At 32.5% G+C, this 17335-nt stretch overlaps 1 protein-coding gene across 6 annotated transcripts in view; it reads right to left on the bottom strand.

Moving 5' to 3' along the window:
* Window positions 1-148: 148 nt before the first annotated feature.
* The window catches only part of LOC122009150 (BAG-associated GRAM protein 1-like), a 37046-nt gene continuing 19859 nt past the window's right edge, over window positions 149-17335 (bottom strand). For 4 of the 6 annotated variants that reach the window (XM_042565176.1, XM_042565178.1, XM_042565179.1 and 1 more), the window contains exons 12-18: window positions 16638-16781; window positions 16455-16559; window positions 3747-3893; window positions 3569-3622; window positions 2668-2731; window positions 2507-2568; window positions 149-596 (exon numbers count right to left, since the gene is read on the bottom strand). In XM_042565176.1, coding sequence (XP_042421110.1) covers window positions 525-596; window positions 2507-2568; window positions 2668-2731; window positions 3569-3622; window positions 3747-3893; window positions 16455-16559; window positions 16638-16781 — 648 coding nt within the window. In that variant the 3' untranslated portion in view covers window positions 149-524. Of the gene's footprint in view, window positions 597-2506; window positions 2569-2667; window positions 2732-2846; window positions 2915-3568; window positions 3623-3746; window positions 3894-16454; window positions 16560-16637; window positions 16782-17335 lie in introns of those variants that run through there. The other 2 variants (XR_006119479.1, XM_042565177.1) reach the window with 2 other exon arrangements.

Raw genomic sequence — 17335 nt, forward strand, 5'->3', positions numbered from 1 at the left:
AAAAAGTGCCAACTAAACTAGCTTAATAGACTGAATAGATCAAGCCTAAACCTAAATCAAATAGAACGAGACAGCAGACAAATATGCTGAATATAAATTAATCAAACACACAAATGAATTAATGAAATAAATTATTTCACTCGTCATCTTGTTCTGTTCTCAGTCTCATTAGCATTCTATTCAATTTCAGTGTGCTATCAAACATATATTTACGGTGAACAAATTCATAAAACACTTCATCGGACAGGTTTCTTCAAACCACAGATCAAGAATAGATTCTTGAAATCGCACATTAAATAATAATTTAGTCAGGGCAACCTTTTTCTATACTTGATAACGAAAGTTGATAATTACAAAAGAGCAAGTACTTGCATTTACTTGGTTGCTTCACCCTCACCTTTTGAAGCAACCAATTGCCACCATTGGTTGCTTCAAAGGGTGAGGGTGAGGAAAAATCTTTGCAAATTGATAAACCCATCATATGAATATGATGTGAGCGAGCAAAATGGGGTGGAGTCTTCGACTCAGCTCGAACCAGGAACCTTTGCGAGATATGCACGCGCCACTTCTAACATAAGAGAAGCTTCTTTCTTGTACTGCCAAAAACAATTTTAAAATGATACAAAAATAACATAGTTGTAATTTCTTTCACAAAGACAAATAAAGTTTACAGACAAAAACAAGGACTGATTGAATGTAGTAAGTTGATTGGAAGTACAGAGAACCAGACAGAAAAAAAAAGAGTGGTCAAGCTGATTAAATAAATTGTACATGCTGAAAATATAAGTTGACAAATAAAACACCGTATGAGAAGACATAATAATTTGATAAAAGGGATTACCTGATTATTTTTTGTATTTATCCCTTCAAAAATAGAGTTCTAAATAGCAGAGGCAGATTGGAATCGCTTGATTATATCAAGCTTAATCAATAGAAAATTAAACAGGCTCAATCAAACTCAATATTCACTGAGCACAAAATTTAATGTTCAAACTTGTTTATCAAAAAATTTATCATTGTTTTAAAAAAGCCTCTATCGTTCTTTTAAGAAAACCTCTGTACCCCAAACATAACTGCACAAGCATTCATGCAGTGATATGCATAAAGTCATGGCTGGGCATAATCTTATGTAAGACTAAGTTTAATATTACAGAGATAAACTATTGTCTAATACAAGGCATACCTAGTCCTAGGCCTATATAATTCAGAAAGAATTAATTATTTGAATATAATGTCATATTTAGGATTGTTATGTTGCATGTAATGTAATGTAATGTAATTACCCTTTATGAACTATAATGCAATATAATTTTCTCCTTAAATGCTACATTGTATTAGAGCTCTCTTACAATTTTGAAAGTTTATCTACCCATTTATTTGATGTACAATATAGCAATAACTACAATAGGAAAGATAGAATCACAAATTTCTAGTTTGGGAATGAAATATCATCAATAATTTCAATTGGGTTCCAAATAACTTTCATAGGAATTTTTAAACAGGACTAATAAATTTAATATCCCTATTTGACAATTGATGTGGATGGCAAATATTCAATGAATGGATCTAACAATTGATGTGGATGGCACATGCAATCTAACAATTTCTTTAAGGAACAACTTGGCCTCCTGAGATTTCATAATTTTTTTTTGTTACATGAAATGAAATGGGCCACTTCAAATATATATATAACCACTATGATGGAATCATGACTCCAATTTGTGCAAGGCAATCCTAGAACAAATTCCATGATAAGGTCTCTCTAAGGTCCATGAGAATGATGGATAAATACTGATGTTTTTCTTAGTATGTTTTGCTTAGTGACTTTGGTTGTTTGGCATATGTGGCATTAAAACACAATTATAGCTGTCTGACTTAAGGGACGGCCATAAACACCTCTAGAATGAGGGCTATAGTTTTGTCTCTTCTAGAGCCATGAGACCATCTGTGTGTAATCCTGAAATTAGGAAATTGGTATCAAAACACAGAAAATATACACTTGTAAACAGGTAACTATACCTCCTGATTATTGATGTTTCAAGTTTGTATGCAAACAAAAATATTAAACAATGGCATTTGTAACTAAAAATTATGTTGTTTAGTGCAACCATTAAATATCAGTACCATATTGACTATATTGGTCGAGATGGGCCTGTCGGCTTGACAATTATGATGTGGTGCAAGTCCAGAGTTGAGAACCTTGATGAACCATCAAAAGTGGCTTCCCATGACAATTTTAACAGTGAATACATCTACGACAGCTCCAGAGAATGATTGCTATCGTTGATGAATTAACAAAGACAGTTGAGTTCAATTTGTATCTCTAATATTCACTTATCATAACAAATGGTATTATATAAATTAGGTTGCCTGAGTTAATGCAATGGTTCAATTTTCGCTCATATTTAATGTTCTGTCACGCAATGCAAAGTCATTTATTTAGTTTTTTTTTAGTGACTGGTAGCATAAGGTGATCGGAAATAAGAGTGAGGACAATAAAACATGCCTCATCAACAGCACTACTTTTGATTTTAGACTGCATAATGCACCACTTTTTGAAATGTGCACCTACAAAAAAAAACTGAGTTACTTTGTTGCGCCAAATGAAACAATCAAATCAAGAGGTGGGAAGAAGAACAATAAGTGATTCACCCACTAGCAACATACCAACTCGGATATCGAGCATACAAGAAGAGTTGGAGGCTGTTTTCAATAACCACTTACAATGCACCTGAGATAATAACATTCTACAAATTACATTTACCAAAAAACTCAATATATTAGTTGAGAAATCTTCAGTGATAAAAAGTTAAACTGAAGAAGCAAGGTAGAGACAATATTCTGACATAGCATTGCCGATATGTCTTCCTCAACAATCATCATCAAATTGCAGTTTAGCGCCAATTACTAGTCACTACATGCATATTAAGAATTGTTATTAAAATCTATATTTTTTCAAAGAAAAATATACAATTATTTTTCTTTATTAGTCAACCCCACCTAGTGGGATAAGGCTTAGTGTTGTTATTCACTACTTCAAGTAAAATTTAAATAGACCAAACAACTGTAACTTCTGTAAGGACTTATAACAGATCCCCTAGTGGGATAAGGCTTAGCGCTGTTGTTATTCACTACTTCAAGTAAAATTTAGGTAGACCAAACAACTATAAGGACCTATAACAGATCCCCTATAATTATTCCGTGCATTCAAGACTAAAGAAAGCATTTGATTTTTATCAATTCCCTTTTCTCTTGTGAGTTTATTCATAGAGGCACACAAATCCCTGCATGTAATCTCAATTGTCACTATATAACTAACAATATTCAAAGCTCTTAAGTTACTCTAATTTACATCAAATTAGTGTTTGCCTTGGTCTTTCACATATTACTTGCACCCTCAACTTCCATACATCATAAACACACCAAAAAAAATCATAAGCATACTTAATGTAACATGAAAATAATGTCCTCATTTGACATTGGGAAGCCATCAGTGACAAACAGACCAATCGATTCACTGATGGCATTTGATGATTTAAAGGAAATAGAATGGAGATTCGGCATGCACCTCAAAAGAAGAACCAAATGGAACATCATGCACCTGCTGAACAGTTTCAAATTCCTAAAAAGGGACATTATTTGAGTTTCCAAGAAAAGAAATGTCAAAGAACGGTGGATGGGACAGAATCATCACAAACATATGAATCCATCAAGAAACAAGGACAAGTAGAGAAACACCAACACACCAATGTTACTTTATTGGGTGAAAGGACAGCATGCTGCCACTCTGTCAAGGCTGTGTCTGGAGGACACATGGGACTATGACATACTGACCGTAAGGTAATTTCTCTGACTTGGCCATCATATTCCTCTGAAACATGCCATGGCCCTACCTACAAAGACATAAAACTAAAATCATTCCTATCCATAGTTCACAGATGGGTGAAAAACATTGATGTCCTAAAGTTCCTAAAGAAAATAACCAATAAATCTTAGCATGTCAATTAAATTTCAAGTTCAGATAAAAGGAAAAAAGAACATTAGCATTATAAATGCCAGAAATTATTTTGCATGCTAGCAAGATAATTCAAAGGCATCAAACAGGATCACCGGTATTAAATTTCACCGGAACAATATTTTGTTATGGACAAGGACTAGCAGAAACACGGGATAAATGAAGAATGTTAGCATCTGTAAGATAGAAAATCAGTTACAAATGTTATGGTTTTATTATGTTAAAAAGTATTAAGGTTAATATTTTTGTTAAGGTTTATTTGTACATGGAATATTTTACTTTATAGATATAACGAAGTATCAAGGTTTAGTTTGTTTTATGATGGTGTAGCAAAGGTTTAGTACCATACTACCATTCTGGGAGAGTGTTGCAGACCGTGAGCAAAAATGATATAGTTTTGATACAGAAATGTGTTGATACAATGTGTGCTGATATGAATTATGATGGGCTTTATTCCTTTAATCCATTCCACTAAGTTTGTTTATTTTCAAACACCAACAATTACAAGGTCGATTCGATTAAAAATTTAAAGGAATAAGTTTAAGAAAATATATAGTAAATATGGCCACTAATCATACCTTACTAATATTATGAGTGTTGTGCAATAGGGCATCTATTCAAGTAGTGGTTGAGTGAGATCAACCTCCATGATTAAATACTACTCCCAGGTCATTTGATATTGAAAATCATTTTTCCACATGTCCATCAATATGATTTATTTCACATTGAACTAGCAAAATTAGAAGCGAAAAAAGAATATAGATACTCATAGGAACCCCACGCTCTAATCTGGCAAAGCACCATATGAGTTTCAGGACCATAATAATAGGAAGGTTGTTAATACAATGAACTTTGATCAAAATCAATCTCGGTTAAGCTCTCGTCATTTGTGATTATCATATGACTGATTTGATTTACCACCCTTACATCAACTCCTTTGGTAGTGGTTAGATATCAAGTTATTAGACAACATACTATCCGAACCAACAAATTAGATTTTAAGCATCGAGTTGAAGTCAGATTGGATTTGGATCGAACCCATTATATACACATGGTGACTAGGGTCATAAGGGTTTCATATCAGAATGGATTTATACTTGTTTTGGCTAATTTAGGGCTGAACCAAAATTTTAACCGGGATGAGATTCTTCAGTTAGGTCGCATCAGGTTTGCTTTAGTGAAAATTTTTAATTGAGTGTTATATAAACTCTCTCCTCTCTCGCCCCACACCATTTTATCTCTCCATGCACTCATCGCTCGCCGACTACTTCCCCAACTTTGTGTGATGCCACTATTGCACCATCTTCGCCGCACAAACAATACTAATCGCTCCCTCTTCTTTTACTTGGGCACATAGTATCACTTAGAGCTAAAACCAACAAAAGCCGTTGTTTTTCTATGTGCCACAGGCAAATCTTCATGCACTGCCACTTCCTCTTTTTTTCCCTCTTTTTCTCTCTTCTTTTGTTTGGTCTTAGGTAAAGCTTGATATTGCGATGAACACTTGGGATCGCTAGAGGGGAAGGGGGTGAATAACACACCTGCAAGTTACAATTCACTTTTTCTCTTGCCAAGATTTCAACAAGGACATACATATTAGTAGATAAATATAGTTGAACAAGTAAACATAAGCATACCAAATATACACAATGATTTACTTGGTTCACAACCTTTAGATTACTACATCTAAAAAAAAAAAGATAGATCTGCTATCTTAGCGGCCCCCCTAGTGTCGGCCCTACGGATATGAAGAAAAGTAAATAAAAGTACACAGGTCATAGGCGCATGGTGGAGTAAATTCTAGATCCTCAGTTCCTAAGAATTGACCTCGGGCAATTACGCCAGAGATGCTATGTGTCCACCGTCTGCATTATGCCATGGGGCTAGATTACTACATTCAAAGCCTATACACACGGAGTCCACTATTTTTCTCCACTTCGGTAAAAGGTTAAAGGTGGAGAAACCTTAATACAAGAAGTAAATAAGAAAGCTTAAGAGGAGACAACAATTCAATAAGTTGTATTTGTGTGTTAGTGTGTGTTGTATTTCTCCCTCAAGCCTCTAGCCCCTTTTTATAGCCTCCACCTCGAACTACCGAGTCTGCTGATATGATTTGATGAGTTTCTAACCGATCGAAAGGGAATAATGTTGACTTATCATGTCGGCTTTATCCACGACCTAATCCACCATCAGGTCTCGCTAGATCTATGATTTGCCTTATTTAGATCTAACCTGGATCACAGTGCACGTGTACATCCGGTTGACTGGATCCATTTTTTGATCTCCCAGATCTCCCGTATTAGTTAGCTCCGAACCTGTTCAACGAAGATAAGATATTATCAAGTGCATTGATTGACTTGGATGCATCTCTAGGCAACCAAAACTCTAGGCAACCAAAGTTTTGGCTGCCTAGAACCTTATTCTCGATGCTTGGAACTTGACTCAAGTCTACTAAGATTGAGTCTAACCTAAGTTGATTTCTACCCCTCGTCCAAGTATAGTTCATTCAACTCATCTCACAACAACTTACCTTAGGAGACTTCCTCTCAACTTCTAGTCCCTTAAATACACCAAGCCCTTCGGGTCACTCTTTGTGCTTCCTTTTCGCTCTATAAGTGTACTCTTCTATCAAGTCTCTCACCCCTCGGATGCATTGAGTCCATCGGCTCGCTGCCTATACCATCGTTCTCGCATGCTTGTGTATTTTGCTCTAGGTATATTTGTCTCTAATACTTATCGATCTCTAGGGTGTCTCATACCACCCTTCTCTATACTACAAGGACCCCTAAGTCATTAGAGGTTCTTGTGTGTTTTCCGAAGTCCCTACACACTTAGAAAACAAGGCAAAGCCTAATTTAAACCCTATGTCCAAACATCAAAACCCGTGGTTAAACGACTTGGGGTACAAACAATCTCCCCCTCAACCATTCAAGGTGCTAACAAAGTTGGGCCCTTCTTTTGTTGTCATGCGTCCAAGGCATCATTGTAACTAGCCTTACCCAAGCACATTGATTTCAAATAAGTTGGAGGTAAGAATCTGGTTAATTTTGCCTTGTGGTGTTGTTAAAGAATTACCTAATTTGGACTACTTATGACTTATTATTTAGTTAAACGAATCTAATTTTTCACATCATTAAAACACCTACATGGTTTCGACAATCGAGGAAAATTTTAAGAGAGTTTTGTCGTATATATTTCAGTTTTAGGTTGATTTTCGTATTTATGCTAGTGTATTTGGATTTCTATGGAAATTAATGATTGTTTGTTTGTAATAGGAGTTGGATTCTTTAACTTAGGTTGTGTTGGGGTAGTTGGACCAAAATTGGATCTATCAAGTTTTAGTTTTAATTAATTCTTATGTTTTGTATTATTATCATATTTTACCTTCCAAGTTATATGTTGGTTTGTATATTGATACATATTTACTTTTTTGATGATATAAACCATTATCGAGATTATCCACTAGTATATCATTAAATTAGCACAGCCATTTTAAAAAAGTGATTTAGATTTGTTCCTTTAACTAACTAACAAGAAGTTAATTCAAGGTGGAATACTTGTTATATAATGATTTAAAATGAAACAACGGTTGTTATAAATTTAGTCAAGAAATGCTAGAAAGTGAAAGCTCAGCCTAATTTTTTATCTCGCCACCCTCATAGAGATGTAGTGGTAGAAAGGGGCTGTCCAAGGTCAATATTTATTTGTGTGACCACTATATTGTATATCACTAAGAGAGCTTTAGCTTAGATGTCAAATAATGTCAATTATACTCTAAGGATCTGAATTGATTCACTTGTTAAAAAAAATGTAATGATTGGTAATATTAATTGATGATAAATAAGACAAAAAAGAAAAGAATAAGAGGACTTTATATTAAAATACCAAATGAGATGATGTAAATTATAACTTATTTGGTTTTTGAACTCGTATGCAACTTATTTGGTTTTTGAAGGGGAGCTTTGGTGCAACAATAAAGTTATTGTCATATGACATAAAGATCACAGGTTTGAGTCTTGGAAACGGTTTATTGCAAAGCGGGGTAAGATTGCATACAATAAACCCTTCCCCTTTCACCCCGCATTAGTGAGAGATTCGTGCACCTGGCTGACTATTTTCTTATGGCTCAAAACTCCCAATCTCTCTTTTCTTATAATTGTAAGGTGCTCTTGTGTTTCATTTACTCCTTGTGTAAAAGAGCAAGTGTAAGAAGGTTTCTCCACCTTAAGTTTTCCTAAATTTAATTGCAATAATTTTATATATATTGTTGTTTTTCCGTTGTACTAACCCAATCTTGTAGAGTCGGATCAGGTATTCACCCCTCTACCCTCTCCTTTTGCACTAATAACCCTCACCCCGGAGGCTCCTCCAGAACTGCCCCACGCAATCTAGAAGGGAGATAAGTCACATGGAGTTTCACCAAGCACAGCGGCCCTTTGCATTGGGGGAGGTGACCAGCAAGGCATTATGCACATGCGACGATCGACCTCGTGAGCTATTGCAGCAACACTACATGCAGGTACCAACTGTGTTAGCCCGTGGAGGCACCTCTACACTCTTCTTGATCTTAAGGAGATGTTACATCTTTGGGAAAAAATTAAAATTGCCCCATACTTTCAAATCCATCAAATAGAACCCCTTCGTACAATTGTTATCAAGGGGCATACTATCGCATTTACTATACTCACATACCCCATTTACTATAACTTATTGAAAATTTCATAGTTTTAATTAAACTTTCACTTTTACTGATTTCAAATAAAATTACTTTAATTTCTTCTTTAACATAGAATTCTACAAGAGAATGTTAACACCTTAATTGAGACATGACATTAAAATTTACATCTGAAATTCTCAAACTAACAAAATGGAACTGAGCACTTTTGGTAATTTGAGAGATTTTCATAACTCCGTCATTGAATAGTTAGCACTTTGAACAGTGAGCATTCAACAAACATTTATATTAGAATTAGGATGGTTTACCATAAATAGGGCTGTAAATGAACTAAACATTCGTGAACAGGCTTGGTGTTCGACTTAATAAGAGCTCGTTTATATGTGTTCAATATACATCAAGTTAATTAAATAAACAAGCTTAAACAGCTTGATAAGCTAAATGAACAAGCATGAACACATATGTTCGGCTTGTTAATGTTCATGAATAATGTTCGTGAACCATTTATGAGCTTGTTTATGGACTAACTTGTTTATGAGCTTGTTTCAAGGCTCGTTTATGAGTTTGTTTATAGTTATTAGCTGAGTTTGTTAGGATTAGGATATGATAATATATATGTCAACTTAAATAAATAGCAATAAAAATAATGGACGAATTATAAGTTTATTAATATTATGATTTTATTGGAGTACTACAATATGAATAATTAATTAAATTATATAACAATTAACAAATAAATTTTATACAAGAATTTACTAAAATTATAATTTTAGGAATTAGAATTAACTAAGATAATTATAATTTTTTTATTAAAAATTACCTCTACTCTATTGCACTTCTAATTACAATTAACAAGGCCCAAAATAATTATATAATTATAATTGATAAATAATCCTATAAGCTAAAGTTAATTTTTATCAAAAAAATGAATTTGAAAAAATATCAATGAATATTTATAATGGTCAATTTTTTTTTATTTTTTTTGTTTTGAAGGAGTAACTAGCTCATGAGCAGGTCAATTTATAAATTAGATTGCACTTTAAAAAAAAAATTATCACTAGCTAGATTTACAAAATAAGTTACAATCATATTTTAAAATACACTCTTTTGGACTCAAATATTTTGGTATTCAAGTTAGGATATTTTGTAGCTCAAGTGTTCAATTAAATTTTTAAATTTTGAATGCATTAGATAATATGTAAATCAGTTTATATTTTAAAAATTGACACAATGATTACATACTAATTTATTAAATAATTTTTGACCAATTTTTAATTAAAATTATCTATTTTAACACAAGATAAATTTTATATTTAGAATGTTTCATAACTTATAATGGTCTTGAAGGAATAATTGATCAAAAATCATCTTAAAATTTGATTTGTCATCCAAATGATTTTTCTAGAATTTAAAAAAGCCTCAAATTGATTGATTAATTCTGCTCAAGGTATATAAGTATTGACAACATAAAATTTCAATGATTTTATTCTAATTTTTATATATAAATCGATTTATTAATCAATCTATAGCTTAATCAATATAATAGTCAGTTTGCGACAATAAAAAAAAAAGAGTATCATAAAATGCTATATATATATATAATTTAATCAGGTATTTATGTCGGGTATGAGTAGGATTATACCAAATCCGTCTCCATATCTGAATTCAAACATCTCCATACTCAATTATCAAATTATTTAATTGTGTTAAAAAAATTCCTCCATATACCGTCCTCCATTCGGATCATTATCCTTTATTGGATTCCTTGCAATCCCTAAAGCACACAATGGGTCATCTTAGCACTAAGGGTTCAAATCTTAGGGATTACAATCTCTAAAGCACACAATGGGTCCCACATTCAAACTACTAGGATAGTCAGGGTTAGTTTGATCCTGCCTGTACAGACAGTGGTGGGACCCACCACTCCAATGTGAGAGGTGGGGACACTGTTGGTACAAGCTGGATGAAATTAATCAACAATCAGTATGGACTGTCATTTGTGCTTTCAGATTTATTCAATAGGCGAGCCAGTAGAAGACCCTCCACCTTTAGGATTAATCAAACCGAATGCTTAGATACCTAGATTATCAAAAAAAATATATAAATTTAATAATTCACCTTCATCTCGATTGATTTTTGTTTATGTTTTAACAAAAACAAAAATTATTAAATAGTAACATATTACATATATCACATTGATAAAAGTGACTTTGAGTCTTTGATTTTATTTATAAAAGAATATATAGGTTAAGTTTCATATTAATTTTATTAATTAAATATAGATTTATTTAAATAAATCATATATATATAGTTGGATTAATCAAATAAATTATATTAATTATTATTCTTATAATTATTAATTTATTTATTTTGAACTTAAATATGAAAAAACTCAATTTAAAATTTAAAATATATAATATTAATTTTAATAAGATTATTAGTTATGTTTCTCGAATATTAAATATATTTCAAATTCTAAGATGGATATAAGAATTTTAAATTATTATTTTTCTATTTTTAAATTGATTATTTCTTTAAATTGTTATTAACTATTTTTTTAATCAATTTTCTAGGTTGTAATTCCTTTTTACCAGCAAAGTGCCCATTTTCTTTCTCAATTTCCAAAGTATTTTTCTGAGGGACCGAGGCGGCATTACAACCAGGTTTGCAGCATCCCAATGTCTTCCCGACTCTCGCCTCTTCAGCTTCTAGCCAACAACCTAATTTGATTTTCAGGTTTCTTTTCAAATTTCCACTGCTTCCTTCTTTATTTTTCTTCTTGTTTCTACAATTCTACTTCTTTCTTTTTCTCTTCTCACAAGTCACAACTCGCTTTCATATTGCTCTTCAGTCTTCTCCAACGAGCGTGCACGTCCAAACTCGCTTTCTTGGCCACACTCAGCGTCGCATGCTCTTTGCCCTAACCTTCCATTAGCGATCTACCTTGCTCCTTCCATCAGCTCTTTGTCGCATGCTCTTCAGCCTTGTTCCATAAAAGATTGGTAATTTTTATTTTTTTCTTCTTTTTTCAGTGGTTACTCCATTGTGTTGTTTAATTAAGTTTGATATGTCTTATTAACTCTATATGATATGATCAATTCACTTTTGTTATAATTAGTGACAAATTTTCAATATCATTTGTTTGGATTTACTTAAGGTTTTTATCTTCTTCGGTCATCTATGGAGGAGACAAATGTTTCTATCATTGAGGCAAATCTTGATCAAGAAGTTGAAGAAAGTAAGGATAGTCCATTTGATAAAGAGAGAAGAAAAAAGACTTCAAAGGTTTGGGAAGACTTTAGTGGAAGTTAATCTTGCTAATGGCACAAGAAAAGCCAAATGCAACCACTGTTGTCAATTATTTTCAAAGAATAAGGATGGCGCCACAACACAATTGTTTAGACATCTAAAAAGTTGTACAAGGTGTCAAATTTTATTGAACAAGGGTCAAAAACAACTTCATCTTGCTCAAACTGCAACTTCTATGAGTATGATTGAATTAACAAACTTCTCAAGGGAGAATTAGAAAAGCTATGTCTCACATGATTATGGTGCATGCGTTACATTTACTTTTGTTGAGTATGATTTGTTCAATGCCTTAATGAGAACGGCTACTCCAAATTATCAAAGTATTTCACGTGCAACAGCTAACGCAGATTGTATAACTAGCTATGAGATGGAGAAAAAAAGGATTAGGTCCTTGTTGAAAGATACAAATAGAGATAGCATCACAATAGATTTATGGAGATCAGGGCAAAAACTCAAATACATGGTTTTAACATGTCATTTCATAGATTCTGATTGGAGATTGCAAAAGAGAATCTTAAATTTTTGTAATGTTCCACCCCCTCATACTGGAATTGTCTTACATGATGCTTTATATAAATGTTTGCGAGAATGGGATATAGAAAGTAAAGTTGTGGACAATCACTGTTGATAATGCCTCTAACAATGATTCTACAGTGAGAATTTTAAGAGAAAATATTTTGTTCCAAAAGAAACTTCCTTTAAATGGACAACTATTTCATGTTAGATGTTGTGCTCATATTTTAAATATTTTAGTTCAAGATGGATTATCTAAAATTCAGAGTATAATTGAAAATGTTCGAGAAAGTGTAAAGCACATTTCAGCTTCTGAGGCATGCCTTCACATTTTTTCTAACATAACCAAATAATTGAGGTTAACATCAAAAAAGTTGATTTTGGATTGTTGCACTCGGTGGAATGCTACTTACGCCATGCTTGCCTCAGCGTTGGAGTTTAAAAATGAATTTCCTCGTTATCAACAAAGAGATTATGATTATCAATATTTACCAAGCGAAGAGGATTGGATTTGTGTTCAAGAAGTTTGTTCATTTTTGGAGCTTTTTAATGAACTCACAAATAATCATCTTAGGTATCAATTTCAATTAGTTAAATATTTATTTTAATAGACTCATGTGAGTGTTTTTATCTAGTTATTCTCTCATCTTATTTACAGCCCTAACCATTCCACTTATTTATTTGATACTAAACCTTCCAATTTCATATATCTTACAGGTAGTGAATATCCTACTTCAAATCTATTTCTTCCTGAACTTTGGCAAGTGAAATGCATACTAGATCAACAAATTTTAATTGGGAGTTCATTCATGAAAGCAATGACTATAAAGATGAAGACTAAATTTGATAAGTACTAGGGTCAATGCAATTTGGTAATCTCTATGGCTACTATTTTAGATCCTAGGAACAAAATGAAGCTTATTGAGTTTGCTTTTCCTATAATTTATGAGCATGAAGTTAGTGCCAATCAAATTGTTTTAGTGAAGAATAGTTTGTATGAGTTATACAATGAATATGTCACTACATAGAAGAAAAATCCAACAAAAATCTCAATGGTGATTCAAATGGTGATGGTTTTGACACCACTTCAAATACAAATAATGAGAAAGGAAAAGCTATTGCGACAGGACGGTCTAAGTTTGATAATTTTATTAAAAATATTGATACTGTTCAACGTGCCAAATCTGAATTAGACATCTATTTAGATGATGGTGTTTGTATATGTCAAAATGATGAAACTCACTTTGATGCATTAGAGTGGTGGAAAACAACCAACCTCAAATTTTGAATTTTGTCAAAGATGGCTTGCAACATATTATCTATTCTCATTACTACTGTTGCTTCAAAAACAACTTTTAGTGCTGGTGGTAGGGTGATTGATAATTATCATGCTTCATTAGGAGTTGAAACAGTTCAAGTTCTACTTTGTGGTGAGGATTGGTTTCGTCATCTTTATGGTATCAAAAGAAAAAAAAAGGTAATTCATTATTTATTTTTATGATTTTTGTTCATAATTTAGTATTTAACTTATAATGTTTTAATTTTAAATAGGATCACATGGAAGATGTGAAGGAGTACCATTTATCTTAGCCATTTTCATATTCTAAAGCAATGGTACTTGACGGTATGTTTTTATTAAATTATTGATTCTTCAATATTGTTTGTTTTGGTTGACTTCTGGTAAGTGATGATCTTTTTTTAGTATGCTAATATAAGTTATCAAACTAAATTCTATTAACTCCTATTGATTGTGCATATAGTAAAGTATATATATATGGCTAAGTTGTACTTTTCCTCTCACTATTGTATAAATTGACAGTGCAATATTAATTGTTGATTTTTTTTTCTTTTTAGGATGAGAAAGGCTGAAAGGGGTAAGATGAGTCTCTGGTCTTTGGAAATGGGAAAGTTGCATTCTGGAGACACTGCAATTTAGTAATATTTTTGTAATGAAGTATGACTTCTTATTTTAAAGTTTTGAATTAGAAGTTGGATACTCTACTCTCTATATAATTGTTTTGGTACAAAGTTATATTCTCATGTGGTTTATTTATTGGAATTATGAATTATGGATACTATTTTGCCTATTTGGTGCAATTTTTAAAGTTTTTATAAATAATATTTTTTTATTATGATAATTAAAATATATTTATCTTACAGATTTTGAGTAATCAAGATTATGACAAGCTTTATTAAGCTTATAAATAGACAAAAATTCTTATCAAACAAATACTTATAAATATTTTTTAAAACAAACAAGCAAACTCGGCTTAAAGCTTGGTAATGCCTAAAGAAGCCGAGCTTGTTAATGCCTAAACAAGCCGAGCTTGTTTCAAATTCGAACAAGCTCAAATCGAGCTTGTTTAAAAGCTCGAACCGAGCTTGTTTAAAAGCTCGATACCAATTAAATGAGCCAAGCTCGATTCAAGCTCGATACCAGTTAAACGAGTCAAACTCAATTCAAGTTTGAACCAAGCTCGATCTCAAAAAATATAAACCAAGTCAAGCTTAATATATCATTTCAAAAGTTTGGTTAATTTTAGGCTCGGCTCGGCTCGATAATCTTATCAAACAATCCTGAACACTATAAAACTTGGCTCGGCTCAGTTCGTTTACAGCCCTCCCTGACCATAAAGGAGCAAAAATGAATACCTTCATTGACCTATCCATAAGTCAAAATACATGAGGACATATTATAAGTGCGAGGAGCCCTTTTGACAATAATCAAGATATGGGTACCTTGATGATTTTGAAAATAAAGGGCACCAATTTAGTTTTTTTCCCCCTTATATCATTTTAAGTTCCAATGTTTGATTGATAAATTTGCTCTCTTTTGAGAGGTTCCGTGAAGGGTTTAAAATTTCGAACCATATTCGTTCCCAAACCAAAATAATATGATTTCAATATCGTATCTTGTCATGTCGATAGTTTTGGTAATTTTTAAATATAAAATATATTAACTAAAAATAAAAAATTTAATCTAAATATTAAAAAATAAATTAAAAATTAAAAAATAATAATTTAGAAAAAAAAAACAAGATCGCAGCACCCCCACGATCCATCACAGCCCGTTGCGACCAATCACGGCTCCTCGAGGTCATCGTGGCAACCTCCGTGACCATGACCCCAACCCCGACCTCGCAATGGCACACAGTACCGGTGTCGGGCGGGTGTCGAGTGGTGAGAAGAATGACAAATTTCGTTCGTTTATCCCGACACAACATGAAATTTTAAACCTTCGTTCTCTGTGTGTGTGTGTGTGTATATGGGCAGGGAGAGGAGCATTTTGATTGGTTTTACCTCATTGAGCGAAATGAAGAGGGTAGGGTTTGCTAGGAATTTTCATCTCTCCCTCTCTCTTTCGGTTTCTTGAGATCATTGGGTTCTCAAGCCTACAACGCTTTCACAGTAGGCTGGAGACAAGAAGGAAGACAACAAAGCCTCAGTCCGAATAGGAAGTCATACACAAAGCAAGCTTCTCAAACTGTGCTGTAACATTTCAAGCACTAGGCTTTAATGTTCATATTGAATTTACCACTAAAATCGGGGATTCTCAAGGCAATTTAACAAAGTGCCAAATTCTTGTAATTTAGAAACAATGTAAGAAGTGTCCAGACAGCCACTAAAAATGAAGATTGGTGAAAATTCTGAATGGTTGCTAAGAATGAAAAAAGATGCATCAATCTTCAAACAGGATCATTCAACAATATTAGCATTTGGTAGTGTTAACACATGTAGTGTTAGCAGAAAACTCAATGAACATATGTATCACAGTGTAAGTGTTAACAGAGGGCCAATGCAGTTAAAGGAACCAAAAACTCAATACAAGAGATGATCTGTATAAAATGATGTTATGTGTGTTAGAAAATGTATCTCAGTTTATGTTCACTAAGAGGTGATGTAACCATCATGTAAGATAGATTATTACATAGTGATACTTACATTCAGATTAGTATCTTTCCGAGCTGAGCGATACTCCTCTGTGAATTTAGAATCATCACTTAATAAAACAGTATAGAATTCCTCTGCTGTGCAGGGAAAAGTTTCCTGGAACAAGAAAGTTAGAGAAACAACTAAAACATAAAATAAAGAAGAAAATATTAAGGAATGAGAAAAGTGGAATACATGGACTATGCTGACTAGAACATCTTCATTTATAAAATTTTGTATCTTTACACATTCAATTGAACTCTCATTTGAAAGTTTAATCTGTCTCCTACTACCTTCAACTGAGCTGCTATGAGCACGCAATGCAGACTGCGCAGTTTCCTGTATTTGGAAGTAGAAGTCCTCTTAAAATTTTGGCATCCAACTGTTCACCAATTATAGTACACAAGTTCATCACATACAATGGGTGAAATATATTTTTTATTTAAAAATCTTGTTCAGTAATCATGCAATTTAAAATCAATTTAATAACGCAATCAATTTCAATTTGACAAGTAATATAATAACTTTAAAGTAATTCAAGTAACTAGATATAAAATGTTAATATCTAAAAAAATAAAAATCTAAAATAATCCTAAAACGTTAAAATGAAATTGTTTAAATCATTATTATAATCATATTATGTGAAAAATTAAAAATGAATATTAGTAATTTTAAATCTTTTAGAAAGAAACGTTTTAGTGGTTCTAAAGCTATAACATTATATTATCCATACATTGGATCTCCATTAAAATTAATTTGTACATAGCATAAATTAATATTTAAAAAATTTATTTATACGAATATAAATTAATTGTTGACGTAGTCCAAATTTGAACATGACAAACATTTGCTAAAATATTTATTCCTACATTTTAAATTCAATTATTTATGAA

The sequence above is a fragment of the Zingiber officinale genome, chromosome 8A, assembly GCF_018446385.1.
Source record: "Zingiber officinale cultivar Zhangliang chromosome 8A, Zo_v1.1, whole genome shotgun sequence".
In the NCBI taxonomy this organism is placed as follows: Eukaryota; Viridiplantae; Streptophyta; class Magnoliopsida; order Zingiberales; family Zingiberaceae; genus Zingiber; species Zingiber officinale.